Source organism: Oncorhynchus keta, chromosome 7 (assembly GCF_023373465.1).
Source record: "Oncorhynchus keta strain PuntledgeMale-10-30-2019 chromosome 7, Oket_V2, whole genome shotgun sequence".
NCBI lineage: Eukaryota > Metazoa > Chordata > Actinopteri > Salmoniformes > Salmonidae > Oncorhynchus > Oncorhynchus keta.
In genome coordinates, this window is record NC_068427.1 from 49,470,156 (window position 1) to 49,481,836 (window position 11,681).

The 11,681-nt window shown below is 43.7% G+C and overlaps 1 protein-coding gene across 3 annotated transcripts; it reads right to left on the reverse strand.

Annotated features, from left to right (window-relative positions):
* Positions 1 to 366: 366 nt before the first annotated feature.
* Positions 367 to 11,382, reverse strand: LOC118370361 (histamine N-methyltransferase-like). 3 transcript variants are annotated; one of them, XM_035755317.2, is made up of 7 exons: positions 11,223 to 11,382; positions 10,930 to 11,069; positions 10,784 to 10,836; positions 10,382 to 10,489; positions 9,980 to 10,110; positions 5,905 to 5,998; positions 367 to 941 (listed from the first exon to the last, which is right to left on the reverse strand). In XM_035755317.2, the coding sequence occupies exons 2-7, from the start codon at positions 11,058 to 11,060 to the stop codon at positions 589 to 591; spliced, it is 870 nt and encodes a 289-aa protein (XP_035611210.1). In that variant the 5' UTR covers positions 11,061 to 11,069; positions 11,223 to 11,382; the 3' UTR covers positions 367 to 588. The 3 variants fall into 3 exon arrangements, with proteins under 3 accessions (XP_035611210.1, XP_035611209.1, XP_035611211.1); XM_035755316.1 differs by having other exon boundaries at positions 11,204 to 11,230; XM_035755318.2 differs by lacking the exon at positions 10,382 to 10,489 and having other exon boundaries at positions 11,204 to 11,230.
* Between the last annotated feature and the right edge of the window lie 299 nt (positions 11,383 to 11,681).

Genomic DNA, 11,681 nt, shown 5'->3' on the forward strand with positions numbered 1-11,681 from the left:
GACCTGCTGTCTGGACTAATGGCTCCATCTACTGATGTGCTATCTACTGACCTGCTGTCTGGAATTATGGCTCCATCTTCTGATGTGCTATCTACTGACCTGCTGTCTGGAATTATGGCTCCATCTTCTGATGTGCTATCTACTGACCTGCTATCTGGACTAATGGCTCCATCTACTGATGTGCTATCTACTGACCTGCTGTCTGGACTAATGGCTCCATCTACTGATGTGCTATCTACTGACCTGCTATCTGGAATTATGGCTCCATCTTCTGATGTGCTATCTACTGACCTGCTGTCTGGAATTATGGCTCCATCTACTGGCCTTGGCGTGTATCTGATATTTGTAACAAAATAGAGCATGATATTTGAAAGAATGACAGGGCACTTTTATTGAAAACACTGAAAAACAATTTGGTTTGAAGATAGAAAGCTAACATGTTGTATTGTAGAAGATATATATAGGTATAGCCTTTGCTACATAGTGCACTCTAGCCACTTGTGATAATGAATGTTTCATAGACAAACTCAGAGCCATATACTGTGTACAGTATGACTCTGGGCACTCTCATTAAACACCACACATGGTTCAGGAGTAAACCAGGAGACAACTCAAGCTGCAGTCGAACAGTATCCTGCCCTCTTTCTCCGTGCTGCATCGATTCCGGAGAAGGTCCAGGATGCTTGCTCTAAGATCAGGGGTCAGAGACTGGTGGAAGTGGTCCTGTTCTGTCATGAAGTCCAGCAGCAGCTCTCCCATCTCATCCCCATCAGTGAAGCAGTCTGTGATGTCCAGGGTGTTAGGGATGAGGTGCTCATCATACTTAAGCTCCAGCCGCTCCAGGTGAACCTTGATGTCTCCAGCAGACAGGTAGTCAGAGATGGACTTGGTGCAGAGCTCATTCCTGTAGGTCTTCCACAGGGTGTCCCAGCCGCTGCCAGCTGGAATCAGTGTGATAGAGAACAGGGAAATAATGGAGGATATATTTTCATATTTAAAACCATCTGAACAAATCCCAGAACATTTACTATAGGTAATACTATAGGTTACTACACTGCTAAAAAGTCTGTAGCCCATGTTACTGTACTGTATATTATACATTACAAGTTACTGTACTGCATGTTATACATTAGATGTTACTGTATATAATGAATTATATGTTACAGTACTGTATATTGTACATTTTGTTACTGTACATTATACATTATCTTACTGTACTGTATATTATATCTTACACATGATAATGCACTGTACATTATATATCACATGTTACTGTATATTATCAATTGTGTTAATGTGTTGTATATTATACATTGCCATTGTACTTTATATTATATGTTACTGTATATTAAACATATGTTACTGTACATACATTGTTACATTATGTATTATATTTTACTGTACATTATACATTATATGTTCATTTATATTATACAGTATGTTACTTTACTATGTATTATACATTATATGTTACTGCATATTATTCAATATACAGTGTGTACGCAAAGTATAGACCCCTTGACTATTTCCACATTTTGTTAAGTTACAGCCTTATTAGAACATTTATATAATTGTTTTTCTCCCTTTAATAAATCTACACACAATAGCCCACAATGACAAAGTAAAAACTGTTTTTTAGAAATGTTTGCAAATCTATATAAAAAAAACAGAAATATCACATTTCCTTAAGTATTCAGACCCTTTAGTCAGTACGTTGTTGAAGTACCTGTGGCAGCAATTACAGCCTTGAGTCTTCTTGAGTCGTATTCATTATTTTTTATTTTATTTTATTTTACCTTTAACAGGCAAGTCAGTCAAAAACAAATTCTTATTTTCAATGACGGCCTAGGAACAGTGGGTTAACTGCCTGTTCAGGGGCAGAACGACAGATTTGTACCTTGTCAGCTCGGGGGATTCAATCTCACAACCTTTAGGTTACTAGTCGAATGCTCTAACCGCTAGGCTACCTGACGCATCAGTCATCATGTGGCCCAGAAGTTATAGGGCTGTCTTCTGTACCCATACCTGTACCCATACCTGTCACAACACAACTGACTGTCTCAAACGCATTCAGAAGGAAAGAAATTCCACAAATTAACTTAACAAGGCACACCTGATAATTGAAATGCATTCCAGGTGATTACCTCATAAAGCTGGTTGAGAGAATGCCAAGAGTGTGCAAAGCGGTCATCAAGGCAAAGGGTGGCTACTTTGAAGAATCTAATATAAAATATATTTTAATTTGTTTAACATTTTTCTGGTTACTACATGATTCCATATGTGTTTTTTCATAGTTTTGATGGCTTCTCAAATCAAATCAAATCAAATTGTATTTGTCACATACACATGGTTAGCAGATGTTAATGCGAGTGTAGCGAAATGCTTGTGCTTCTAGTTCCGACAATGCAGTAATAACCAACAAGTAATCTAGCTAACAATTCCAAAACTACTACCTTATAGACACAAGTGTAAGGGGATAAAGAATATGTACATAAAGATATATGAATGGGTGATGGTACACAGCGGCATAGGCAAGATACAGTAGATGGTATTGAGTGCAGTATATACATATGAGATGAGTATGTAAACAAAGTGGCATAGTTAAAGTGGCTAGTGATACATGTATTACATAAGGATGCAGTAGATGATATAGAGTACAGTATATACGTATACATATGAGATGAATAATGTAGGGTATGTAAACATTATATTAGGTAGCATTGTTTAAAGTGGCTAGTGATATATTTGACATCATTTCCCATCAATTCCCATTATTAAAGTGGCTGGAGTTGAGTCAGTGTGTTGGCAGCAGCCACTCAATGTTAGTGGTGGCTGTTTAACAGTCTGATGGCCTTGAGATAGAAGCTGTTTTTCAGTCTCTCGGTCCCAGCTTTGATGCACCTGTACTGACCTCGCCTTCTGGATGATAGCGGGGTGAACAGGCAGTGGCTCGGGTGGTTGTTGTCCTTGATGATCTTTATGGCCTTCCTGTGACATCGGGTGGTGTAGGTGTCCTGGAGGGCAGGTAGTTTGCCCCGGTGATGCGTTGTGCAGACCTCACTACCCTTTGGAGAGCCTTACGGTTGTGGGCGGAGCAGTTGCCGTACCAGGCGGTGATACAGCCCGACAGGATGCTCTCGATTGTGCATCTGTAGAAGTTTGTGAGTGCTTTTGGTGACAAGCCGAATTTCTTCAGCCTCCTGAGGTTGAAGAGGCGCTGCTGCGCCTTCTTCACGATGCTGTCTGTGTGGGTGGACCAATTCAGTTTGTCTGATGTGTACGCCGAGGAACTTAAAACTTACTACCCTCTCCACTACTGTTCCATCGATGTGGATAGGGGGGTGTTCCCTCTGCTGTTTCCTGAAGTCCACAATCATCTCCTTAGTTTTGTTGATGTTGAGTGTGAGGTTATTTTCCTGACACCACACCCCGAGGGCCCTCACCTCCTCCCTGTAGGCCATCTCGTCGTTGTTGGTAATCAAGCCTACCACTGTTGTGTCGTCCGCAACTTGATGATTGAGTTGGAGGCGTGCGTGGCCACGCAGTCGTGGGTGAACAGGGAGTACAGGAGAGGGCTCAGAACGCACCCTTGTGGGGCCCCAGTGTTGAGGATCAGCGGTGTGGAGATGTTGTTGCCTACCCTCACCACCTGGGGGCGGCCCGTCAGGAAGTCCAGTACCCAGTTGCACAGGGCGGGGTCGAGACCCAGGGTCTCGAGCTTGATGACGAGCTTGGAGGGCACTATGGTGTTAAATGCCGAGCTGTAGTCGATGAACAGCATTCTCACATAGGTATTCCTCTTGTCCAGATGGGTTAGGGCAGTGTGCAGTGTGGTTGAGATTGCATCGTCTGTGGACCTATTTGGGCAGTAAGCAATTTGGTGTGGGTCTAGGGTGTCAGGTAGGGTGGAGGGTATATGGTCCTTGACTAGTCTCTCAAAGCACTTCATGATGACGGAAGTGTGTGCTACGGGGCGGTAGTCGTTTAGCTCAGTTACCTTAGCTTTCTTGGGAACAGGAACAATGGTGGCCCTCTTGAAGCATGTGGGAACAACAGACTGGGATAGGGATTGATTGAATATGTCTGTAAACACACCAGCCAGCTGGTCTGCGCATGCTCTGAGGGCGCGGCTGGGGATGCCGTCTGGGCCTGCAGCCTTGCGAGGGTTGACACGTTTGAATGTTTTCCTCACGTCGGCTGCAGTGAAGGAGAGTCCGCATGTTTTAGTTGCGGGCCGTGTCAGTGGCACTGTATTGTCCTCAAAGCAGGCAAAAAAGTTATTTAGTCTGCCTGGGAGCAAGACATCCTGGTCCGTGACGGGGCTGGTTTTCTTTTTGTAATCCGTGATTGACTGTAGACCCTGCCACATACCTCATACAGCCGTTGAATTGAGATTCTACTTTGTCTCTATACTGACGCTTAGCTTGTTTGATTGCCTTGCGGAGGGAATAGTTACACTGTTTGTATTCGGTCATGTTTCCGGTCACCTTGCCTTGATTAAAAAGCAGTGGTTCGCGCTTTCAGTTTCACGCGAATGCTGCCATCAATCCACGGTTTCTGGTTTGGGAATGTTTTAATAGTTGCTATGGGAACGACATCTTCAAAGCACATTCTAATGAACTCGCTCACCGAATCAGCGTATTCGTCAATGTTGTTGTCTGACGCAATACGAAACATATCCCAGTCCACGTGATGGAAGCAGTCTTGGAGTGTGGAATCAGATTGGTCGGACCAGCGTTGAACAGACCTCAGCGCGGGAGCTTCTTGTTTTAGTTTCTGTCTGTAGGCAGGGATCAACAAACTGGAGTCGTGGTCAGCTTTTCCGAAAGGAGAGCGGGGCAGGGCCTTATATGCGTCGCGGAAGTTGGAATAGCAATGATCCAAGGTGTTTCCAGCCCTGGTTGCGCAATCGATATGCTGATAAAATTTAGGGAGTCTTGTTTTCAGATTAGCCTTGTTAAAATCCCCAGCTACAATGAATGCAGCCTCCGGATATATGGATTCCAGTTTGCAAAGAGTCAAATAAAGTTCGTTCAGAGCCATCGGTGTGTCTGCTTGGGGTGGAATATATACGGCTGTGATTATAATCGAAGAGAATTCCCTTGGTAGATAATGCGGTCGACATTTGATTGTGAGGAATTCTAAATCAGGTGAACAGAAGGACTTGAGTTCCTGTATGTTGTTGTGGCCACACTACGTCACGTTACCATGAAGCATACGCCCCCGCCCCTCTTCTTACCAGAAAGATGTTTGTTTCTGTTGGCGCGATGCGTGGAGAAACCAGCTGGCTGCACCGACTCCGATAGCGTCTCTCCAGTGAGCCATGCTTCCGTGAAGCAAAGAGCGTTACAGTCTCTGATGTTCCTCTGGAATGCTACCCTTGCTCGGATTTCATCAACCTTGTTGTCAAGAGTCTGGACATTGGCGAGGAGAATGCTAGGGAGTGGTGCACGATGTGCCCATCTCCGGAGTCTGACCAGAAGACCGCTTCGTTTTACCCATTCCGTTGTCCTGGGTGAAAGGCAGAACACAGGATCCGTTTCGCGAAAGTCATATTCTTGGTCGTACTGATGGTGAGTTGACGCTGCTCTTATGTTCAGTAGTTCTTCTCGACTGTATGTAATGAAACCTAAGATGACCTGGGGTACCAATGTAAGAAATAAAACGTAAAAAAAACAAAAAACTGCATAGTTTCCTAGGACCGCGAAGCGAGGCGGCCATCTCTGTTGGCGCCGGAAGTAGATTCTACAATGTAGGAAAAATAAAAACCCTGGTGTGTCCAAACTTTTGACTGGTACTGTACATTATACATGTTAATGTCTACTATACATTATATGTTACTGTACTGTATATTATAAGTTACTGTATATTATACAGTTTATGTTACTGAACTGGTATACTAACCTGCTTCATGAACTATGAGCAGTTTGCTGTTTTCCTTCAGAAGATTGTGGAAGAACTTGATGGTTCCTGGATAGTCATCTACGTAGTATAACATCTATGGGGTTAAATAAGGATGTATGTGAGGTTAGGGTTAGGATGGGTTAGGAAGAGGAATACTGTTATCACTTAGACTAGTGGCCAATTCTCTCACTTTCAGATATTTTAAAAGGAAATCATCTACTAAATATCTCTATTTTTAAAACAAGCCATAGAAAGTAGGTTGCAATTTCAATTGAATCAGAAAAGACAGAACAAATAATACAACAAATATGTGGTTAAACTCAAATTTACTAATTGATCAAAAAAACGTTAATGGTTGTACTAGATTTTAATACAACACAGTGTTAGGGAGGTTAAACTCAAATATACTAATTGATTAAAGAAAAGGTATACTCTTTGTAAATTCTATCATAAATAGGAAAATGGAAGGGGGAAAAGTAAGCAACTTGTCTTTCGACCCTGCATTAAAGACCAGAATTGGTTAAAGAAAATTGTGATAAATAAAAAATAACAAATAATTAGGCCCTGCAGTGCCTAGCTCCACTCCTGGAGAGCCCTGCGGTTGCAGGCGGTTATACAGCCAGACAAGATGCTCTCAATTGTGCATCTGTAAAAGTTTGTGAGTGCTTTTGGTGACAAGCCAAATTTCTTCAGCCTCCTGAGGTTCTTCAGCACACTATCTGTATGGGTGGACCATTTCAGTTTGTCTGTGATGTGTACGCCGAGGAACTTAAAACGTTCCACCTTCTCCACTGCTGTCCTGTCGATGTTGATAGGGGGCGTGGCTCCCTCTGCTGTTTCCTAAAGTCCATGATAATCTCCTTTGTTGATGTTGAGTGAGAGGTTGTTTTGCTGACACCACACTTCGAGTACCCTCACCTTCTCCCTGTAGACTGTCTTGTCGTTGTTGGTAATCAAGCCTACTACTGTTGTGTCATCTACACATTTGATGATTGAGTTGGAGGCGTTCATGGCCATGCAGTCAAGACCCTGCCACATACGTCTTGTGTCTGAGCCGATGAGTTGCGACTCCACTTTGTCTCTTATCTGATGTGTTGCTTGTTTGATTGCCTTGCGGAGTGAATAACTACACTGTGTGTATTCGGCCATATTCCCAGTCACAATTTTCATGGTTAATTGCTGTGGTTTGCGCTTTCAGATTTGCACGAATGCCGCCATCAATCCACCGTTTCTGGTTAGGGTAGGTTTTAATAGTCACAGAGGGTACAACATCTACACACACCGAATCAGTGTACAAGTCAATATTATTCTCCGAGGCTACCCGGAACAGATCGAGTACTATAATATGCTGATAGAATTTCGGTAGCCTTGTTCTCAAAATTGCTTTGTTAAAATCCCCAGCTACAATAAATGCAGCTTCAGGAAATATGGTTTCCAGTTGTATTTTTCTCTCTCTCTAGGGCCTTCCTCTGACACCGCCTGGAATAGAGGCTTGGGATGGCATGAAACTTGGCCCCAGTGATGTACTGGGCCGTGAGCACTCCCCTCTGTAGTGCCTTGCGGTCAGAGGAGCAGTTGCCATATAAGGCAGTGATGCAACCCGTCAGGATGCTCTCGATGGTGCAGCTGTAAAACCTTTTGAGGATCTGAGGACTCATGCCAAATCTTTTCAGTCTCCTGAGGGGGAATAGGTTTTGTCGTGCCCTCTTCACGACTGTCTTGGTGTGCTTGGACCATGTTAGTTTGTTGGTGATGTGGACACCAAGGAACTTGAAGTTCTCAACCTGCTCTACTACAGCCCCGTCGATGAGAACGGTGGCGTGCTCGGTCCTCCTTTTCCTGTAGTCCACAATCTCCTTTATCTTGATCATGTTGAGGGAGAGGTTGTTGTCTTTGCACCACACAGTCAGGTCTCTGACCTCTCTATAGGCTGTCTCATCGTTGTCAGTGATCAGGCTGTTGACACTGTTGTGTCATCGGCAAACTTAATGATGGTGTTGGAGTCATGCCTAGCTGTGCAGTCATGAGTGAACAGGGAGTACAGGAGAGGACTGATTGCGCACCCCTGAGGGGGATCAGTGCGGCGGATCTGCTGTTGCCTATTCTTACCACCTGGGGGCAGCCCGTCAGGAAGTCCAGGATCCAGTTGCAGAGTGAGGTGTTTAGTCCCAGGGTCCTTAGCTTAGTGATGTGCTTTGAGGGCATTATTGTGTTGAACGCTGAGCTGTAGTCAATGAATAGCAATCTCACATAGGTGTTCCTTTTGTCCAGGTGTGAAAGGGCAGTGTGGAGTGCAATAGGGATTGCATCATCTGTGGATCTGTTTGGGCGGAATGCAAATTGGAGTGGGTCCAGGGTCTCTGGGATAATGGTTTTGATGTGAGCAATGACCAGCCTTTCAAAGCACTTCATGGCTACAGACATGAGTGCTACGGGTTGGTAGTCATTTAGGCAGTGTACCGTAGTGTTCTAGAGCACAGGAACTATGGTGGTCTGCTTGAAACATGTTGAAATTACAGACTCAGTCAGGGAGAGGTTGAAAATGTCAGTGAAGACACTTGCCAGTTGGTGAGCACATGCTCGGAGTACACGTCCTGGTAATCCGTCTGGCCCTGCAGCCTTGTGAATGTTGATCTGTTTAAAAGGTTTTACTCACATCGGCTGCGGAGAGCGTGATGACACAGTCATCTAGAACAGCTGATGCTCTCATGCATGTTTCAGTGTTACTTGCCTCGAAGCGAGTATAGAAGTGATTTAGCTAGTCTGGCAGGCACGTGTCACTGGGCAGCTCGCGGCTGTGCTTCCCTTTGTAGTCTGTAATAGTTTGCAAGCCTTGCCACATCCGACGAGTTTCGGAGCCGGTGAAGTACAATTAGATCTTAGTCCTGTATTGACACTTTGCCTGTTTGATGTTTCGTCGGGGGGCAGAGCGGGATTTCTTATAAGCTTCCGGGTTAGAGTCCCGCTCCTTGAAAGCGGAAGCTCTACCCTTCAGCTCAGTGCGAATGTTGCCTGTAATCTATGGCTTCTGGTTGGGGTATGTACATACAGTCACTGTGGGGACGAAGTCATCGATGCACTTATTGATAAAGCCAGTGACTGATGTGGTGTACTCCTTAATGCCATCGGAAGAATCCCAGAACATGTTCCAGTCTGTGATAGCAAAACGGTCCTGTAGTTTAGCATCTGCTTCATCTGACCACTTTTTTATAGACCGAGTCACTGGTGCTTCCTGCTTTAATTTTTGCTTGTAAGCAGGGATCAGGAGGATAGAATTATGGTCAGATTTGCCAAATGGAGGGCGAGGCAGAGCTTTAAAAGCGTCTGTGTGTGTGGATTAAAGGGTGAGTTTTTTTCCCTTCTGGTTGCACTTTTAACATGCTGATAGAAATGATTTCAAACTGTACCGACTCCAACGGCATATCCTGAGAAAGCCATGTTCCGTTAGATAGAGTTTGTTACAATCCCTGATGTTTCTCTGGAAAGCAACTCTTGCCCTAATTTCTTCGACCTTGTTATCTAGGGACCGGACATTAGCGAGTAATATACCTGGAAGCGGTGGGTGGTGTGTGCGCCTCCGAAGTCAGACTAGAAGACCGCGCCGTCTACCTCTTCTCTGGCGGCATTGTTTTGGGTCAGCCTCTGCAATCAGTTCAAATGCCCTGGGTAGTTTGGTCAAAGGATCCTCTTCGGGAAAGTCATATTCCTGGTTGTAGTGCTGGTAAGCTGACGTCGCTCTGATATCTAATAGTTCTTCCCGTCTGTATGCAATAACACTTAAGATTTTCTGGGCTAACAATCTAAAAAATAATACACAAAAATACTAAGGACTAGAAGCGAGGCAGCCCTCTGTCGGCACCATTGTTGACTGGTTAAAGATCACTGGGGTATTTCCAAAGCAACTTCAAGCCTTTCACCTGAATCATGTGTATTAAGTCAAGCCGTTTACATTAATCATGTTTATATTGTCAAGCTTTTTACCTGAATCATGTGTATCGTCAAGCCTTTCACTTGAATCATTTGTATTAAGTCAAGCCGTTTAACTGAATCATGTTTATATTGTCAAGCCTTTTACCTGAATCATGTGAATGAAGTCAAATCTTTTGATCTCTCTTTTGTCTTTGACCTGTTTCTCATATTCTCCACACGTCACGGTGTGCCAAGAGAACGGGATCTTCTGAAGGCTGGGAGTCTTTTTCACTAACGCTACAAAACAGTTACAAGACAAACAGGCAAAACATCTCGTGAGAGTATTTGATCAAAGTCATGATGATCAAATACACAGACTCTGTATGGTATCACAATAACTCCTGGAACAGATGACATTGCAGACGTGAATCTGCAGCTCTTTGACCTGTAGCTCTTTGACCTGTAGCTCTTTGACCTGTAGCTCTTTGAGAATCAGGTCTCCCGAGCAAAAGAGACACCAATCTCAATGTGACGTCCCTGCATAAATAAATGTGAAATAAATCAATACCTTTGAAATTGTCAGTGAGTTGGATGCTGGGTTCCACTATGTCTGCAGTAAGAGGGGTGGCTGGCAGTTTAGACTGTAGAATAGACAGGATGTGGGCATCCATCTCCCCTGAAATACCATAATACTTTAACTAGAAGACCATAGCATTATAACCATGAAGCCATAATCAGTCCACCGCAGGACACGATCGTAGAATGTGCTGCAAAATCAACAATTCTCTGCATATTATGTGAAGGCTTGCACATTTGACCAATCACCGCTCTATTACCATATAAAACTGGAGGGACTGTATAATTCTATATTAGTATGACTAGGACTATATAGACTGTCACTGTAGTGGTATAAATCTGGAGAAACAGTTGAGTATTAATAGTTGAGTGCAACTCAGATTAAATTACGTACCGCCACCACTTCCAACACCTAGAACATCCATTTTGGATTTCCCCTCTCCAATTCTACAGGAATCAAAGAGATCATTTTACTGTAAATATATCCCAGATGATCATTAGTAATGTACTAACCAAACCAGATGAGTTATAAATCATTACCTGGTGAACTCTCCAGGGAGAACGTTGTCGACATACCCAAGGATGGCCTTGTGTTCCTCCGAGTGTTTCAAGTAAAACTGGAACCCCTGAACATAACGGCCCTCGTACCCTGCTGGCTTCACAGTGTTCATGGCCGCAGCCTGTTGATGTAAAGACATTAACCTCAGTATGCAGTAGGCGTCATCATAGAATACTGTTATTTTAAGTTCTGCATCTATACGTCACAATTCAACATAACATATAAATCATCAAGATCAATCAATTGAGAAAGTACCGTGAGAAGCATTGATTACCTTGCCGTAGTGTACAGAGAAATGAGAAGCCTTCCTGAGTAGACCTGAAAGCCCTCCCTCGCTCCCTCTGGCAGGGTGGACTCTGTCCCCAATAATATAACTAGACAGACTGTCTGTATGCACAGTACTGGTCTGTCCATAGAGGCCATGCAGCTGTGCTGTCACATTCCATTCCCATGCAGTCTATGAGTCAAATATCCATGGATCCATTTCCAGAATCAAAGTGCCAGGAGCACAACCTCTCTCAAGGTTAATCCATCTTTCAACCACATCTACATTATTTCTTTATTTTTCCAACAAACAATAATTTCACCCACTGAAAGGCTATGTTAAGCATCTTGAAGGACACAAGGAATGGATTGAGAACAAATGCATTGCCTTATTTTAGCTGACATGTTATTCTATACATAAAGTATACTTTACAGTGGTAAGTCTCTCAGACTAACCGGTGTCTGTATG

Bases quoted from the DNA above. Each gene is read 5' to 3' on its own strand.
- LOC118370361 (XM_035755316.1), bottom strand. The intron at 10,837-10,929 runs GTAATGATTTAT...TGATTCCTGTAG, and splicing joins CTCCCTGGAGAGTTCACCAG to AATTGGAGAGGGGAAATCCA. The intron at 10,111-10,381 runs GTATTGATTTAT...ACTGTTTTGTAG, and splicing joins ACTCACTGACAATTTCAAAG to CGTTAGTGAAAAAGACTCCC.